This window comes from Elephantulus edwardii, unplaced genomic scaffold (assembly GCF_000299155.1).
Source record: "Elephantulus edwardii isolate Elephantulus edwardi_28Jun2011 unplaced genomic scaffold, EleEdw1.0 scaffold00104, whole genome shotgun sequence".
Lineage (NCBI taxonomy): Eukaryota > Metazoa > Chordata > Mammalia > Macroscelidea > Macroscelididae > Elephantulus > Elephantulus edwardii.
Window position 1 is genome coordinate 6,690,278 of NW_006399854.1, and position 19,933 is coordinate 6,710,210.

The following is a 19,933-nucleotide window of genomic DNA, read 5'->3' on the forward strand; positions in this document are numbered from 1 at the left end:
GGATGACAAAGCAAAATATTACAATGAAATGTGCAAGGAGTTGGAGTCGGAAAATCAAAAGGACACGTAGCTAGGTGAGGTTATTCTTTGGAAAAGGACATCATTCTTGGAAATACAGAGAGGAAGACCCTCAATGAAACGGATTGACATGGTGACTTCAGTTGTGGGCTCAAAAGTGTCAGAGACAATGAGAATGGCACAGGATAGAACATAATTCAGGTCAGCTGCATGGGGCGGCTGTGAGTTCTACTTGACTTCATAACACCTAACAACACATTTATCAAGATTTTGCCCATAGCTACTCTCAGAATTGAAACTAGACACTCAAATTTGTTTTCCAGTCCTTCCAACTTTAGATATGCAGAGGAAATTCCCTTTTTATTCTCCAACTCCAATTCTTTGCATATTTCATTGTAGTTTGTCTTCTCAAGCTACCCTTTAAAATATCTTCATCTTTATTATTTTGGCATTTCTTCCCTTTATTTTGGATTCTCGACATTCTAGTACAATTTTCATTCTCTTCTAACATCCATTTTGGCCTTTTTTCCCTCTTCTGTCTTTGTAGCAACCTTTTTTCCCTTCATAGTTGATATCTTTGCAGTTATCCAATAACTCATCTGCTCTTCGATCTTTGGTGTTCAATGCCCCAAGTCTGTTTCTAAGATGATTTTAAGTTCAGGCAGGATAGACTCAAGGTTGTATTTTGGTTTTGTGGACCAAAATCAATTTTCTTCAGTTTCAGTTAGAACTTGCACATGAGTAAATGTTAGTCTGTTCCACAATCAGCACTTTGTTTGGTTTTGTCTGCTGATATTGAGCTTCTCCAGTGATTCTTTCCACATATGTAGTCAATCTGATTACTGTGTTGTCCATCAGGTGAGATCCCTGTGTAAAGATGCCTTATGTGTTTGTATTTTTTAAAAAAATGTGTCTGCAATGAATAACTCATTAAATAAATTCAATAAATTTAATGTACAAAATTCAATCATTTGATGTCCAGCCTCATTTCTGTCACCGATACAATACTGTCTGACCACCCCTTTTTCCTAATTGTTTTCAACTTTGCATTTGAGTCACCAATGATTATTAATGCATTTGGACCACATGTTTGGTAAAAGTGGAATGTGAAAATTGGTAGAATTTCTCAATTTCCTGTTTTTTTTTGTTTTAGTTGTTGGTGCATATATTTAGAAAATAGTCATATTAACAAATCTTTCTTGAATACTTATGGAAAGTATCTGATCACTCACAACATTTTACTTTAAGATGTGTCTTGAAATTGTATTTTTCACTATGAGTACAACACCAATCTTCCTCAGTTTTTCATTCCCACCATATAATAATATGTCATATGCTTGTCTGATTCAAAGTAGCCCATGCCCATCCAATGCTTGGAATGTCAGTGTTCATGTGTTCCTTCTCATTTTTTAAACTTTCAGTTTTCCTACATTCATACTCCATGCATTCCATATTCCAATTATTAAAGGGCACTTGCAACCGTTTCTCCTCATTTTGAGTGACTTCCAATCTGGGCTTTAGCTCTAATACTATATTCCGTATTACTCATAGGGTTTGTAGAGGTCTGCTGTTTCAGAAGTGGATAGACAATCCTACTTCCTAGTCTGTCTTAATCTGGGAACTCTGCTGAAACCTGTGCACCATGAGTGAACTTTATGACATCTGAAACACCAGTGGTATAGCTCCCAGCCTCACAGCAACTCATAAGTTAGCTTAATAAATAGTTCTGAACAAATAAGAGCAAACAATAAACAACCATGCATATACACACCTAAGGTGTAAGGTGTAAAATAGTTAAAAACATGTAATATACCAAAAATTTCAGAAAGTACCATATGAACAAGAGCCAACGGTATGAAGGAAGAAGTTCAAGCTGCACGGAAAGAAATGCGGAAAAATAAGGCCCCAGGAACTGATGGAATACCATTTGACATAGTTAAACTAAGAGATGCCCTAGACATGATCACCAGTCTATGCCAGAAAATTTGGGGGGCAGCTGCTTGGATAACTGATTATAAGATAATCGGATTTGTTTCAATTCCCAAGAAAGGTGATCTCACAGAATCTAGGGAACAATATCATTAATATCACATATAAGCCAGACATTGCTGCAAATCATTCAAGAATAGCGAGAACAGTACACTGAAAGATAACTCCAGAATTTCAAGCTGGGTTTAAAAAAACCATGACATCAGAAATATCATTGATGTCAGATAAATCCTGGCAAAAAGCAGAGATTATCAAAAGAATGTGTTTTATTGACTGTAGTATACTATGTTTTATTTGACTGTGTGAATCACAACAAAGTATAGTTAACATTGAGAAGAATGGGAATCCCAGAACACTTAATTGTATTGTTGTTGGAACTCTGATGGCCCAGTTGCAAGAAGCTGAACTACAATCCCAAAGGTTTTCAGTTCAAAGACCAAAAAGCTGTTGTGCAAACGGAACAAGGAAACACTAAGTGGCTTAAAATCAGGATAGGTATACATAAGGATTGTATTCTTTCTCCATAATTATCTGATTTGTATGCTGAGCAAATTATTCAAGAAGCTGGACTCTATGAAGAAGAATGTGGCGTCAGGTTTGATGGAAGATTCATCAACAATCTGAATTATGTAGATGATGCAACCTTGCTTAATGAAAATCAGGAGGACTTGAAATGCTTGCTGTAGAAGATCAAAGACTACAGTCATAATATGGATTGCATATCAACATCAAGAAGACAGAAATCCTCACCACTGAGAAAAGACTGAAGTTGTCAGCAATTTAATCTTATTTGGATCCACAATCCCTGGTACCCTCATATTAGCAGTTAAAAGAGTATTGGCCAAGTCCACTGTCAAAGACTTCTCCAAAGTACTGTGGATCAATAGTGTCAGTTTGAAGAGTAGGATGAGCCTGATACAGGCCATGATCTTTTTAATCACTGCTATGCATCTGAGCTCCACAATCAACACTCTTGGTACCAGAAGCCATAAAATTAAGAGATGAATTGCACTGGGAAAGTTGGCTGTCAGGAACCTCTCCAGAGTACTGAAGAGCAACATTGGTCTGGAGAATAAGGTGTACCTGATCCAGGCCATAGTCTTGTCAATTGCTTGCTATGCATCAGAGAGCTGGACAATGGCTAGGGATGATAGGAAGAGAATTGATGCCTTTGAGCCATGGTGCTGCAGAAGTGTTAAATAATCCATGGACTTCCAGGAGAACAAACAAATTCATCCTAGAGAGAGTGAAACCAGGCTACTCCTTGGAGGCAAGGATTCTGAGGCTTTGACATACTTTGGGAATATTGCAAGAGACAGTAAAGATGACACAGGATAGGACAGTCATATTTGACTCAACAGCACTTAACAACAACACATTTACCAGTGTAGCTTGAAGGTGCTCCCATAGTTTGTTTAGCTATTATACCACTAAGAGAGGAAAGGAAGAAAGGCATGATTTTTGAACACCTCTTGCACATTCCTATATGATTTCTTTAAAACTACAATACTGACCAAAGGAGTATATGCAGACTGTGATACAGTGCACACCACACAAGTACTCCAAGTGCCTAGTCTCCAGTTTCAATATTTTTCATCTACAAAAGGTAATTGTGGCTGTGATGCTTCACTGCTCCCGGGGGCGGGGGGGGTGGGGCGGGGGGAAGTATTCTTAGCTTCTGAATTCACCAGGATGAGAACGTGAAAAGGAAAGCAGTTATTGTCTTCTGAGCTTGTGTGAATTCAAGATGAGTGCAAACGACAAACTCAAACCACTATTTCCTACAACTGGAATGTCAGTGCTCCGGATGGGTACCATGCTTATTCATATAAACATCAACTGGCAATGTGGCTCCTAGTTCTTTCCACTGGCCCTTGGTTTTATGGAATGAAAAGGATCCTCAGACACCTTCGAATACAAAATGTGCTGTTTTTGTCATTTACTATCTGTATTGATCATTCTTGAGGACAGTTTTATAAGTTTAGAAAGTCAATCTTTCTTAAATCACTAGAGGAGTCTCAAGATATTTTATTATTGATAGTAACACATTCCCCAAAAGTTATATATAAAAAAAGTCTAGAGTACAAAGCTGTCATCCATTCTCAGTAATGCGATCTCATATCTGTGGCAAATGTTGATTTTAGAATATTTCTTTAAAATAGAGCTCTCAATACACACAGACAAAAAGTTTAGAATAAAATTTACAATAAAGTTTTTGTTTTCAAGTACTTCTATATCTTCTTTCTAAATGGAAAAACTACAATAAAAAAGAGGATTAAATAAATATTTCCCACCTGTGGATCAAGTTCAAATTGAATCCAAAGAAAATAAAATCAAACTGACAAGAAACAAAGTTTGACCTTGAGTCTATCCCTCCTGAATTTAAAGACCGTTTCAGGAACAGGTTTGAGGCCTTAAATACTAATGAGTGAAGACCAAATGAATTGGGAAGAATATCAAGAATATCATCGATGAAGAATGCAAAAGTTCATTACAAAAACAGAAGAGGAAGAAATGACCAAAATTGACACCAGAAGAGACTCTGAATATTGCACTGGAGCACCAGCAAGCAAAAGCAAAGGGAAGAAATCAACATTTGAAGGAGCTGAACAGAAGAAGATTTCAAAGGGCACTGTGGGCAGTTAAAGCAAAGTATAATAATAAAATGTGCAGAGAGCTAGAGGTGGGAAATCAAAAGGGACAAACTCATTTAGCATTTCTTAAGCTGAAGGAACTAAAAAACAAATTCATGCCTCAAGTTGCAATGCTTAAGGAGGCTATGGGCAGAATGCTGACTGACCCAGGAAGTATCAAAAGTAGATGGAAGAAGCACACAGAGTCACTATACAGAAAGAACTGGCCGACACAGAAAAACTTCATGAAACAAATGATGATCAAGAACCTACAGTCATGAAGGAGGAAGTTCAAACTGCTCTGAAGGAGCTTGCAAAAGACAAGACCCTAGGAATTGATGGAATACCAATTAACATATTTCAACAAACAGATGCTGCCCTGGACACACTCATCAGGTTGTGCCAAGAAAACTGGAGGACAACCACCAGGCCAGCTGACTGGAAGTGATCCAGATTTAGTCCCATTCCAAAAACAAAGGAGCCAACAGAGTATGGAAATTATCAAATAATATTAATAATATCACTTGTAAGCAAGATCCTGCTGAAAATTATATAAAAACACTTGGAAGAGCACATCAACAGAGAACTGCTGGATGGTCAGGTTAGCTTTAGGAGAGGTGATAACAGTAGGGGCATCATAGCCAATGTTAGATAGAACTTACCTGAAAACAGAGAGTATCCAAGAAATGTCTATCTGTACTTCATTGACTATCCAAAGACATTTGATGGTGTGGATAACAACAAACTGTGACTGACTCTGAGAAGAATGGGGATCCCAGATCACTTCATTGTGCTTACACAAAACCTATACTTGGACCAGGAGGCAGTTGTCAGAACAAAGCAAGGAAACAATACATGGTTCAAAATCAGGAAAGGTATATATCAGGGATGCATCCTATCTCCACACCTTTTCAATCTATATGTGGAAGAGATTATCTGAGAGGCTGGCTCTATAATGAGGAACGTGGCATCAGGATTGGAGGGAGACTTATCAACAACCTGCATTATGCAGATGACACAGCCTTGCTTGATGAAACTGAGGAGTACCTGAGATATTCACTGTAGAGTTTCAAGAACTGCAGCCTTCAATATGGACTGAAGTTCAGCATTAAGAAAATGAAGATTCTCACCACTAGGCCAACTGGCAGCATCATGATAGATGGTACAGAGATTGAGAGTGTTAACAGCTTCAGCTTACTTGGCTCTGCAATCACACTCTTGGTACCAGCAATGAGGAAATTAAAAGATGAACTACACTGAGAAAGTCTGCAGTCAGGTAACTCTTCGGTGTACTGAGGAGCAATGATGCCATTATAGAGACTAAGGTGCACCTGATCCAGGCTATGTCTTTATAATTGCTCACTATGCATCAGAGGGCTGCACAATGACTAAGAATGATAGAAGAATTGATGCCTTTGAGTTGTGGTGCTGGAGTATTGAATATACCGTGGATAGTTAAAAGAGCAAACAGGTCTGTCCTAGAGACGGTGAAACCAGGCTCCTCCGTAGAAGCAAGGATTTTGAAGCTCTGTCTGAAATACTGTGGGCATGTTGCAAGGAGTCCTTGGAGAAGTACATCTACTTGGAAGGGTGAGGGGACAGTGCAAGAAAGGAAGACCCTGGATGAGATGGATTGATTCAGTGACGAGGGTAATGGTGGTAGGTGTGTGAGAGATGATGGAATTGGCTCAGTACAGGGCAGGGTTCAGAGCTGTTGTACATGGGGTTGCTATGAGTTGAAGGTGATTTGACGGAACATTAACAAAACAACAACATGGCATTTGAGATTGGTCCATATCGTGTGATTTAATATTAATTTTTCACTCAAGCTTTTCCACAGAAAGCTTTTGATCTAAGTGCAGTAGTGGAAATACAGCAAGGATAAGATCCAAGAGACTTGGGTTCCAATTTTCCATTGCATGTTGTTGCTTTTGTGTGTGTGTCGCTGAATCAGAATTGATTCATTGCTGACCCTCTGGCAGGTTTTCAAAGGTTGTAAATAGACAGGAGGAGAATAACCACGGTTATCTTGTGGTGCAGCTGGTAGATTTAAACTATGTGGCTTCGGGTTGGCAACACAGCCCCTCAGCTACTTGGCTAGCAGAGTTCCCTTAAGTGAATTTGAGCAAGGCAATTCATTCTCCAGGCTGTTTCTTTATCAGAAATAGATTAGATACCTTATTAAATCCCTCTTCCTTTTTGAATATTTTCCTTTAAATGACCTGAAATTCTAGCTCCAGCGTTTTCATCACTTCTTAGGAACTTCCTCTGTAACTTTTCCTCCCTGTTCCATCATGATACCAGCGTGAGTTAGTTTTATTTCCTTTATGTTGCATTAGAACATTGAGTATGACACTCACAATTTACTAGATTCTATTTGTTCTGTTGAGTCAGAACCAACTTAAAGCTGACCCTTCAGCAAGTTTTCAGAGACAGTAAATAACACAGGAAGAAATTGGTCATCTTTTCCCCCAAGGAGCATCTCGTGAATTTGAACTGCATGCCTTTGGGTTGGCAGGACAATTCTTCACCACTAAGCCACCAGAGCTCCCTTGAACTCTATTATATGTATATCCTTCCCCCCACCCCGCCCCCCAGCCTTTTCAAGACACTGTAAATTCCTGGATAGCAAACACTGAGAGTTTTATCTCTTTATTCCGTAGTTATGTAGTAGGACTTTCATGGATACATACTGAATATATGTTAAGTCAGCCAATATTTTCTTTACCACATTATTATAAAATGCTCCATAAAAAAAGTACAGAAAATAGCAAACCAAATCCTCCCTAATCTTGTTTAAACAGTCAATCTGGAGGAAAATATGTTCTCGCTATCTTAAAAGTGAAGAAAACATTCAGAAATAATTCAAAATACGAACTATGCTTAATGTAGTCGTAAGTGCTAAAGTAGCATTTATTTTAGGCTTCAAGGAAATGGAATACTCCTAACAGTCTCATGGACAAAAATATCCATGAGCTTAAAAATGTTTTTTCTTATTAAATTCATAAAATGCTCATAGATTTTCTTGTCACATTTCTGATGAGGGGGAAGGTTTACAGTCAAATTGTTCAATACCTCTAAGAATGTAAATTTCTTATAAAAATTGGGTACGAGGGTATCCAAGACCACTCCCAGGTTTGAGAATTTATGTAGAGAAGTCAGTTAGTCATACTCAAAATGATGATGTATGACAGTTGACAGTGAAAAGACACAAAGAAAAATCAGTAAATGGAACAAGAACATGAAGCATATTCTGGAAAAATCGAGGGACAAGCTTCCAAGAGTCCTCTCCTAGTCGAGTGACACAGGATGCACTGAGTACTGCTAGCCACAAGTTGTGAGAACATGTCTAAAATGTTGCTGTCAGGGAAATTCCTTAGAGATGCAATTCTCGAGAGTGTTTTGCTGGGAATTGGTCATGTAAGCACCCTCTACCTGGTTGTTGTTGTTGTTGATTGCTGTGGAGTCAAGCATGACTCATAGCAACCTTATAAACAAAAGTCCTGAAGCCTTTCTATAACTATCATCATTTATCAACATTCATAGAATTTCCAGAGGCATGTGGTTTAGGAAGTGGTTGCCACTCCTGCTTCCAAACCTCTCACAAACTGGGAGCTCCAGCAAACACTGTCCACCATGGGTAGCTGTTATGGCATTTGACACTCCAGTGGCACAAGGTTCAGCATCACAGTAACCTCAGGCTACCTTAATACAGCATATTGACAGAAGAGTGTTATATCACTTAGAAGAATGTTCCTTCAAAATATAACAACCGGCTTTTAAATACAAAGGCCCTCCCTGAGGTCTTGCTGATTCTAAACAAGAGGCTTAAATAAAAAACAACCAATATATTATGTTTTTGTTGTTATATGCCATTGGGTCACCTGTGATTTATAGCGACCCTATGTACAGCAACTCTAAACATTTCCCTGTCCTGAGCCAGTCTCACCAATTCTGACATACCAACTCTCATTGTCCCAGATATTGTATCATTCCATCTCATCTGGGGTCTTCCTCTCCTGCATTGTCCTTCTACCCTTACAAGGACTTATCCAAGGACTGGTTTCTTCTGGCCACAAGCCCAAAGTATGTGAGCCGGAGTTTCAAAATCCTAGCCTCCAAGGAGAGACTTGATTTCATCCTCTTTAAGACAGATCTATTTGTTTTCTTGTCAGCCCATGGTATGTTGAAGACTCTTCTCCAGCACCAAAATACAAAGGCATCTATTCCAATTCCAAACTCCTAGAAGGAAAACTGGTGTTCAGCATAGACAACATTGTTTGTATAATCAGTTCAGCCACAGTAAAGAATGATTATCAGTGGGAGGGATGGAAACTCTGAAATACAAGCTCCTAGACAACAGCAAGGGCCAAACTGTATGAAGCTATTTCAAAGGACTGAGGTCTAATGACTCTGAACTCTTCTGTAGTAATGATAAATATCATTATGTAGGGAGCCCTGGTGGCCTACTGTCAAGAAGCTGTGCTGCAATCCTGAAGACACACAGTTTGAGGCCACCAGATGCCCAGGAGATGGGCAGTCTCCTCCCATGTAATTAACTCCCTTTAAAATCCCACTGGAGGGTCAGCTATGGCTCAGTTCCAACTCTACAGTACACAACAACAAGGCACAACAGCCATAACTAGAACAAGAATTTTGAATTCTAATTGGCCTAGAGGCAAGAAGCTGTGCTGCAATCCCAGAGGCACGAGGTTGGAAGTCACCAGCTGCTCCATGGGATAAGGAAGGGTAATCTCTGCCCGTGTGATTACTGCTGCTGAAAATATGCCCGAGGGTCAGCTATGGGTTGGTTCTGATTCTATAGTACACAACAACAACAAATTATTATAATTCTTTTCAAATTAGTTATCACTTCTCCTGGGGAAGGTGCTTGCCTTTCTAGACCAAAACTTAAGGGCCAGACATTGATTTAGTAAACATTAATTTGTCATCTAGAGACAGATCATGACATGCATATATCTAATTTGCAAGCAAGTGTGTGGTTCATGCCCACTAGCTGCTCTATGGGAGAAATGCAATCTTTTTCCATGGGATGAAATGCCTCTGCTACCCACTGGAGGGTCAGCAATGGGTCAGCTCTGACTAGATGCTAAACAACAACAACAACATGGAGAAAGTAGCAGGGAACAGTTGTCTGACTTGAGATAGTGAACAAACTGTTTTAGGATATCTTTAGCAAGAGTATTGAACATATACTATGGACCGCCAAGAAAACAAATAGGTCTGTCTTGGAGAAGGTGAAACCAAGTTTCTTCTTGGAGGCTAGGATTTTGAAGCTCTGTTTTGCAAACTTTGGACACTTGACCAGGAGGGACCGAGCCCTGGAAAAGGACATTATGCTTGGAAAGGTACAAGGACAACATAGGACAGACTGGGAAAAATATTTAGTAACGACATGTGAGAGAAGGGACTTATATCTAGAATTTGTAAAATACTTGAACACCACAACAAGATAAATGTAAATAACCCAATTGAAAAATGAGCACAGGCTATGACCAGACACTTCACCAAAGAAGACATTCAGTTGGCTAATAAGCACATGAAGAAATCTTCAAAATCCCTAGCTCTAAGAGAGATGCAAATCAAAACAACTATGAGATATCATCTCACCCCAGCAAGAACAGCAAAATTTAGTAGAACAGCAAACATCAAATGTTGGCAAGGTAGTGGAGAAACTGGAACCCTTATTCACTGTTAGTGGCAGCGTAAAATGGAGCCACCACTATGGAAGGCTGTATGGTGCTTTCTCAAAAAGTTGCAAATAGAGATACCATTTGACCCAGCAATTCCAGTACTGGGAAATTACCCTAAAGAAACCATAACTGCCACCCAAGCAGATATATGCACACCCATAATTATTATGGATTTGTTCACAATAGTGAAGAGCTGGAAATAACCTAAGTGTCCATCAACAAACGAATGGATAGAGAAATTCTGGTATATTAACACAATGGAATACTATGCAGCATTGAAAAACAGGGAACTCATGAAATATTCTTCAATATGGATGGCCCTGGAGGACATTATGTTGAGTGAAATATCTCAGTCACAAAAGGACAAATACAGCATAGGGCCACTGTTGTAAAGCGGAAGTGACATGGGGGTTGAGGGGAGACAGAAAAGGAGAGGAGGAATGATATATATTACACTGAAACAGATGAGGGAGTGAACTATTTAAAAGGGATATATGAATGGGTATTCTTGTCATTACAGAAGTCCAGAGTGAAGGCTGCTTAATGGAGTGGACTTGAGGGGAGGGACTGCATAACAAGGAAAGAGTTTTTCTTTCTTTTCAAGAAGAGTGAATTGGGGGCAGGGGGAGTGGATAGGGAGAAAAGTGCAACAATGACTGACTGGAAATCCTAAGTCTCTGTAAACTTTCATTAAAATTAATTAAAAAAAAAAAAAAAGGACAACACAGGAGATGAAGACCCCAGATGAGATGGATTGATGCAGTAACCAGGGTGATGGGAGTTGGTGTCTCAGAGTCAGTGAGACTGGTTCAGGACAGGGCAGGCTTCAGAGCTTTTGTACATAGGGTCCAATGAGTCACTTGTGACTTGATGGCACATAACAACAATGAGATGTGAGAATATCTGTACTTTTTTTAGTACACTATCACAGGCACCTCTAATAGTATTGAGTTTGTCACCTACCTCCATAATTTAAGTGTTAATCTTCAGTTATAAATTAGGAAGAATAAAATATAACTTTCATTCAACCAAATTTGTATTCCTCAGGTAAAATGTCCAGCTCTAGTATTATTATAAGTTCAAGGAGTTTGTTCAATCATGCATTTTCATCAAATATATCAAATTGTTGATATTTTGTCTGTGGAATAGTGTTACGGTAAGGAATAAAAGTAAAGAACCTCAACTATTCAATGAGTGAAATGGAGATTACATTGGCCCATCTCTAAGTTGTGGCAAGAATTTATTAGGTAATTGTTGTTGTTTTGATTGCTGTTGAGCTGAGCATGACTCATAGTGACTCCATGAACAAAAGGCCTGAAGCCCTTCCACAACCATCACCATGTATCAAAGTTCAGCATTTCCAGAGTCATGCTGTTTAGGAAATGGATGCTACTCCTGCTTCCAAAATAAGAAAATTATTACATATAAAATGTGTCAAAGGATCTGGATAAACATAACAAGCTCCAAATTGATAGCTATTATTACTGATTATTGTATATATTTGATTTGTTTTGTGTTGTGTATATTTCCTTTCCCTGCAAGGAAATGATGTTAAATGCAGAACACCATGTTCCTACAGTTTGCCAGAGACACATCTATTTGAGAGAGACATTGTCATGAACAAAAGGTCTGTATTTATAAAAACAACCAGCCCAGAGAACAAAGGGAGTAAGCCATTGGATATTAGTCAGTGCAGCTGTCTGTGCAAAGAGGCAGGTGCACTATTCTGAGACGTCATTAAAAAGACAATATGCATCTTCTGTCTTTTGCTTCTCTTTCTGTCAAAGGTAGCCACTTGGGGGTGTTTTCTAATCTTTCTCAATCAGGAGATCAAATGTGTGTGTGTGTGTGTGTGTGTGTGTGTGTGTGTGTGTGTGTGTGCGCGTGCTCGTGTGGAGGGGTACATATATGAAAAAGAGGAAACAGCTTTGTGGTTAACTCTTTTGAAGAATCAAAATAACCTTTTTAAAATAACAAACAAACAAGTAAAACCTAGGAGTTGTTGTTTCTTGACCTCAAATTCTGTCTGACTTGTGGCAACCCAACATGTTCAGAATAGAACACTCTACAGAGTTTTCAAGACTGTGACCCTTTCACAATCTGATGGCTTTACAGACAGCATCAAGTAGATTTAAACTGCTAACCTCTCAGCTGGTGTAACCAAACTTCAAGGTTAGTGCCGCCAGGGGTGATTTATCTCAATTATCTGTTTGTGAAACCTTGCATTTTAAGTGTGTCAGATAATTACTTCATATTAATTCCGCTGTGTCTATGCTTCCTCATATGGTTTATGTGAAAAATAACTGTCCATTTTATTTCATAAGTGTGTTAGCAACAGAATGAGCTCTTGTAGCCTAATGGATAAGGAGTTGTGCTGCCAACCCAAAGGCATGCACTTCAAATCCACCAGCTGCTGAATGGGAGAGAGATGAATTATCTCTTACTCTGTCACTGAATTTATAGCCACTGAAAAGCTGCTAGAGGATCAGATGTCATTAAAAAGACAATTATAAGTCTTGTACTTTTTGCTTTCTATTCTGAGTGGACAAAAATGAGTTGTGTTGATTTGAATTGTAAATATAAATGAAATGTTTAAAATGAAATGTTTTGAGGATAACAATGATAAATAACATTTGTTCTAAGGAATGTAATGATGATTACATCATTTTGGTTATCATTTGCTATTAAGGAAGATTTCAAAACTCAGCAACACCGAATAAAACATAATAAGAATAAGAGTTTTAAATATTTAATAGGCGGTCTGCAGTGAAGGACTCTGTCTTAAAGAGTTAGCATGTAGAGCGAAGGATGAGGAGACAGTTTTGATTCAGACTAATAAAGATTGAACTTCCCACAGAGTGCAGAGATTAGACACTAAAGTAACAAAGTTCCCTATTTGGTTCACACTTCCTCATTCATCTCAAAGTACTCATACTGGAGTTTTAGCTCCTTGAGCTTGAGGACTCTGCATTTAGTCCTTTGTGCTCTCTACAGCTATTTGTGTACTGCAGATGTAGGTGTACAATAAGTATTCCTTAATTCAAGTAAAATTATAAAGAGTGGAGTGCCACTGAAATTCAGATAAAATGCAGTAATGTGGCTAGTGTAAATACTTCTTCTGTTAGTCTCTACCTTTGTTGCACTCTTGAGTAGTGAATTACATAGATTTGATTGTGCTCATTTCTGTATTGTTACCATTTAGACGTTAATTTGACCCTGGGCTTCACTTTCTGCCCTCCTCCATGTTAACTACAGAGAAAGTTCTATGTAAGAGTGTAATGTGAGGTAGTTGTGGTGGCCAAGTGGGTAGGGGTTGTACTGTCAATCCAAAAGCAGGTTATTAAAACCTACCAGTTTCTCCAAGGGAGAAAGAAAGGCAATCTCTTCCTGTGAGATTTATAGCCCCTGAAAACTCACTAGAGGGCCAGCTATGAGTTCGCTCTGACAAGTCGAATTGTATTCATTGTTCTAAGGGAAGGATTATAATTTAAAAATACTTCACCATAGACAATAATTTTAGATAAAATTCCTTAAGTGCAGTTATCCAAATTTGTATGTCAGTTTTGGCAATGAAAAGAGCCCTAGCTAATGACCAATGACCTATAAATCTGAGCTTGCTGACTTCTTCATGCAAATTAAATTTGTGTCACATTCATCAATAAAAGAGAGAATGACAATGAAGATTAAATTTGCAGCAGCAGTGCAAAGCAAAGGATTCCTATACCTATTTGTAGGATATGTCAGTGAGGCTAATTAATTTTTGAGACAAAGTGCTTTTTGAAAGAATTAATGGAGAGTAAGCTGTGTGTGTGAATTGATTGTTAAATGTGAGGGAGCGCTTAAAGAGAGTTAGACTGTAACAAAGGCAACAAGCTTGATCAGTGCTACTAGCTTAAAAGAATCCATCTGATAATGTAAGATACATTGGTATTAATTTACGACAGTGCTATATATCCCAAGAATTGAATATATCATAGCACAGTTAATTTCTTTTCAAGTCTGCTTACATTTTACATCTTAAATAATAAAGATTAAAGTCTTTACCCAGTCAGGGTATTTTTTTTCCTTTAAAATGTCTAAAATATAAAGAAATGAAAAGAAGATTATATAACTTTACTTAGATCAAAATGTCCTGCTGCAAAATGAAATATGTTTTCTACTCCTCAGTTAATGTTGTATATTAATCTTCTGAATGTGAATACGGGAAAGTGAGTCCAGACAACATACCCGTTTCCTTAGATTGCAAGTGAGAGTGAGATTCCTTGAGAATGAGTTCGCAAATGCTGTGTAGAAGTCCAGGACTTTGAGCAGAGCTTCCCGCTTGATGATGTGCAGATCACAGTACGTCAGTGCCCGGACATTGGCACAAGCATGAGCAAGGGTGGTTTCTTTCCAGAAGATATCTCCAAATACATCACCTTTCCCTGGAAAATAATAGATGACACATTCTTTTTAATTTTTTTTATTATTTTTGTGTAAGTATACCATCAAATCAGATCTGACTGGTACAGGAGGAGACTGTCCCTCCTTCACCCAGCAGAGCATCTGGTGGATTCGAACCGTGCGCCTCTGGGATTGTAGTTCAGCTCCTTGCCACTAGGCCACCAGAGCTCCCCTAAGATGACACATGTTAAAATATCTACAACCATTTTATCAGAATCACTCTGGCATTCTCTTTTATAGACAGTATTGTTGTGCGAACATCACTTAGAGGCCTAAGGGTACAACCCTATCTATATATATATATATATACACACACACACACACACATATATATATACATATATAGTGATCTATATAGTCATGTTTCCACCTAATATGTAAGGTGATATTACCTTGGTTTCAGTTCCTAAGAAAATTTAGAATGGCATGCATAAATGAAACCCAAAAGTTAAGCCAGAAACCTCATTTTAACAAACAGTTTTATTTTTTTCTGCCACTCTAACTGTTCCCATAGGGCTAGAAGGAACAACAGTGACTAACTAGTTTTTATCTTTTCCTCTGCTCTTTCTGCAGAATTGATAATAAAATGCAATATACAAGGATCTGCTGTTACAGTCTATCTGGATTTTAACCTGATTTTATGTATACTGTATTCAGCACATTCATTGCCTCTGAATTTGTAGCAACTCCTACCTGACTCAGCAGCTTTTCAGAGGCCATCAATCACATGGGAGGAAATTGCTCATCTTACTCCTATGGAGAAGCTGGTGGGTTTGAAACTCCTACTTCTCATTTGGCATTATAATTCCCTACCAATTAGGCCACCAGAGCTCTCTAATACTAAATTGTTGTGGTTGTAGTGTACTGTCAATTAAGTCTGAACCAACCCACAGCCGGCTCTCGGATGGGTTTTCAGATGCCCATCTTTCTCCCACAAAGCAGCTGGTAGATTTGAATCATATGCCTTTGGGATTGTAGTGCAATTTCTTACCATCAGGCCACTAGATTAGGTATACTAAATTAGGTATACATTTTTGTTGTTGTTATGTATCTTAGAGTCAGAACTGACCCATAGCTGATCCTCTAGTTGGTTTTCAGAGGCAGTTAATCACACTGGAGAAGACCGTCCATCTTTCTCTGGTGGAGTTGCTGGCTGATTTGAACCATGTGCCTTCAGGATTGTAGCACAGCTTCTTGCCAGTAGGCCATCAGAGCTCCACAGTCAGCAACTAAGTCCTGTCCCCAAGTCAACTGAAATTTGCTACAACTTAGTTCCCAAAGGATCCAATCCCTCACTCTTCAATTATCATTAAATTTAAGCAGGGCCTCAGGATCAATCCAACAGCTCCACCCATAATTTTAAAAGGCAAAAGAGTAAAATGTGGGGAGCAGATTTTTTTTATCCCCAGAAAGTAAAATGCTGAGACCCACATTTTTTATGACATAAAAAGTTCTAGAAACATCTCTGTACTATAGTTAAATGTAGATCTATTTTTAACATTCTAAAAATTACACTGAAATCTTATTTCAGAGCATTATGCACTGGTGACCTGTTCTCAGACTGACATCATTCCAAATAAGGAATATGTAGCTGACCAAACAAAGGGGCTGAGGAAGTCTCAAAAAGGTCAAATATATTGAAAGGCCTTTCTGCTAACAATATTTCATGTGAGCCCCTGGCTTCTGAAGCTTTTTCACTTGTATTGCTCATGTAACTGTTGTGACAAAGGAAATTAATGTCAAAAAGAAAGAGGGATTATATCCACATGGGAAAAAATTTCCTAGAAGCAAATAGGTCGGCCAAAGATCTATTCTTTCTACACTATAGCCATAGAGATGAGCAAATAACTACTCTCTTATAGACATAAGTGAGAGTTGATAGGTAAAAATAATCATATATAACTTCCTTATACTTACATATATACTTTTTAATTGTGATAGCATACTTATTTTGTGTGTGTATGTGTGTGAGTGTATAAACATACACTTATATCTGCAAATATGCATAATAAAGAGTAGCAGATAAATGTCTATGTGTGTTTCAGTGACTACATAATAGCATTTGGCTATGGGTACCACAACACTTTGTGGCTAACTTTGAGGAGAATTATAATCCTAGGACACTTGATTGTGCTCATGTGAAACCTATACTCAGACCAGGAAGGAATCCTCAGAACAGAGAAAACACTGCATGGCTGAAAGTAAGGAAAGGAGTGTGGAAGGAATGCATTTTGTCTCCATATCTTTTCAATCTATGTGCAGAACAGATCATTTGGGAGGCCTGCCTTTATGAGGAAGAATGTCACATCAGGACTGGAGGAAGATTCATCAACAACCTATGTTATGTAGATGACAAATCTTTGCTTGCTGAAACTGAAGAACACCTGAAGCGCTTACTGCAGAAGGTCAAGGACTGCATCCTTCAATATGGATTGAAGGCCAACATCAAGATGACACAGATTCTCACCACTGGGCCAATTGGCAGCGCCATGATAGATGGAGAAGAGATTGCGATTGCTAACAGCTTTAGTTTGCTTGGCTCCACAAGCAACACTCTTGGCACCAGCTGTTAGGAAATCAAAAGACAAATTACACCGGGAAAATCTGCTGTCAAGGACCTCTCCAGAGTGCTGAGAAGCAAAGACGTTTGCCTAGAAACTAAGGTGTGTCTGCCCGAGGCCATTTTCTTCCCAATTACTTGCAATGCATCAGAGAGTTGTCAGACAATGACTAAGGATGACAGAAGAAGAATTGATGCCTTTTAGTTGTGGTGTTGGAGAAGAAGATTGAACATATCACTGAACATGAAGAGAACAAACAGGCTTGCATTGGAGAGGATAAAACCAAGATTTTCCTTGGAGTCTAGTATTTTGAAGTTCTTTCTTACATGATTTGAGCATGATGCCAGGAGGGACCAGTCTTTGGAGAAGGACATCATCCTTGGAAGGGTGGAGGACACACGAGAGAAAGAATCCGGATGAGATGGATTGACACAGTAAATGGAATAATAGTGGTAGGTACGTCAGAGTCAGTGAAACTGGCTTAGGATAGGGCAAGCTTCAAAGCTGCAGTGCATAGGGTCACTACGAGTTTCAGGTGCCTTAACAGCACATAACAACAACATTTTAATTTCTAACAATGATAGGTTTTGAAATGTAGGTGTTTAGCATCGCCTTTTGTTTGTAGTAGGCACATAATTAACAATACTTAACAACAACAAACAACAAATACAACTTCTAGGAAGAAAGTTGTCTGGTAAATGAATTAATTATTTTACCAGACATTAGCAGAACTCACTAAAGTCTTTCTTCAATGTGTACTGTACACATTTATGTTATCTTCAGAGATGTCTAATCATGCATGGAATATCCAAAACAGTGAATGTGCCCTTTCCTTTAGCACAAGGATTTGCATACTTTAAGGTCTGAAAATCACTGTTCATCTTTACAACTATGGAACATTTGATGCTAGTTTTTAGGTCACCTCCCACCAGGCACATGTAGTCTCAGCTATAAACATTTTAGAGCTTGAGAGAACTAACCTTCCCCTAAAAGCCCTAAAATTAGTAAAAAAAAGCTCACACTCAACATGAAAGTTGTTGTTTGGTCTATTTATATTTTCTCAGTTCTTTGCATCAAGTCTTAGGAAGTATTTCACTTCAAAAACCAGAGGAAACAGGATTGTAAAATAGAAATAAGGTTGAAAAATTCAGATAGTAGCAGACTGGAATATTCCAAGGTGGGGGGGAAAAAAGGTAAGGGGTCACAATATACAATAAAGGGCTATATAAACCACAAGGAGGACGAGTGATCCAGCAAGAAAGACATTGTGCTTCCAAATCAAAGGCACACAGTTCGAGTCCTCCAGCTGCTCCTCAGGAGAAAGATGGTCAATCTTCTCTGCTGCTGTTTACAACCTCTGAAACTTTGCTGTGAATCAGTTCTGATTTGACAGTGCATAATCAAAATATATAAATCACAGTATTCTTGGGAAGTGGATATAGTCCCCATGAGGGGCTAGTTTTACAGAGTTTAAAAATTATAATTGAGATACATTGTTAGTGAACTAATGACATGGAAGGGAGATCTGGTAGGCTAGTGAATAAGAAGATGCATTCTCTACCCAAAGGCAGGTGGTTCAAATCTACTAGCTTCTAAAAGGGAGAAAGAAGGACATTTTCCTTCCTTGCCATTTATATCCTCTGAAAACCTTCTAGAGGATCAGTTTCCACTCGAGAGCACAAAACAACAACAACTGTGACATGAATCAAATAAATACATAAAAATTGTTCTGCAGGAGACTGGACTGAAACTTCCTGGGGATAGGCCCCTCCATTTGAGCATCCTTGTCCCCAAGGCTACAGCGCCATCACAGGGGCCAAATAGGAAAGGAGAGTTTGGGACGCAGAGCTACAAGCTGGGGAGACTCTTTCAGCTTTCTGTAAGAGGGAGGGTAGACTTGAGACTCCCTTGCACACAAGTTGCTTAAGTTAGCAGCCCTGATTTCATACCTCCCCAGAGAGAAAGCAAGACATTAAGCTTCAGGAGAAAAAGTGCAAGACAAACTGCTTGAATGGAGCACCTGGCCTCACACCACTCAGCCACTTGATACACGAAGGAGGAAAATACAGTTTGGGACAGAAGACTACATCAAGGTGAGATTCCTGCAGGGCTGCAGTGCAAAACAAAGAGACCTCAGGACTTTGGTGGTGGTGTTATTGGTGCCGTCGAGTCACTTGGGACTACTCATAGCGACCCTATGTACAACAGCCCTAAACTCCGCTCTGTCCTGTGCCAATCTCATTGCCTCTGACAAACCCATCCCGAGTACCCCAGTCACTGAATCAATCCACCTCATAGAGGGTCTTGCCCTCCTGCACCGTCCCTCCACCCTCCCAAGCATGATGTCCCTCTCCAAGGACCGGTCTCTCCTTACAACATGTCCAAATTATGTTAGACAGAGCCTCAGAATCCTTGCCTCCAAGGAGCCACCTGGTTTAACCCTTTCCAGGATGAATCTGTTTTCCTAGCAGTCCATGGCACCCTCAATACTCTTCTCCAGCACCACAGCTCAAAGGCATCAATTCACCTTCTATCCTCCCTAGTCATTGTCCAACTCTCTGATGCATAACAAGTG

The 19,933-nt window shown here is 39.0% G+C and overlaps 1 protein-coding gene across 2 annotated transcripts in view; it reads right to left on the reverse strand.

Annotated features, from left to right (window-relative positions):
- The window catches only part of KCNH5 (potassium voltage-gated channel, subfamily H (eag-related), member 5), a 591,159-nt gene that overhangs the window by 110,993 nt on the left and 460,233 nt on the right, over window positions 1-19,933 (reverse strand). The window contains exon 10 of one of the 2 annotated variants that reach the window (XM_006891789.1): window positions 14,582-14,778. The exons of the other annotated variant lie outside the window; for it this stretch is intronic. Coding sequence (XP_006891851.1) covers window positions 14,582-14,778 — 197 coding nt within the window. The remainder of the gene's footprint in view (window positions 1-14,581; window positions 14,779-19,933) is intronic. 2 annotated transcript variants of the gene reach the window in all.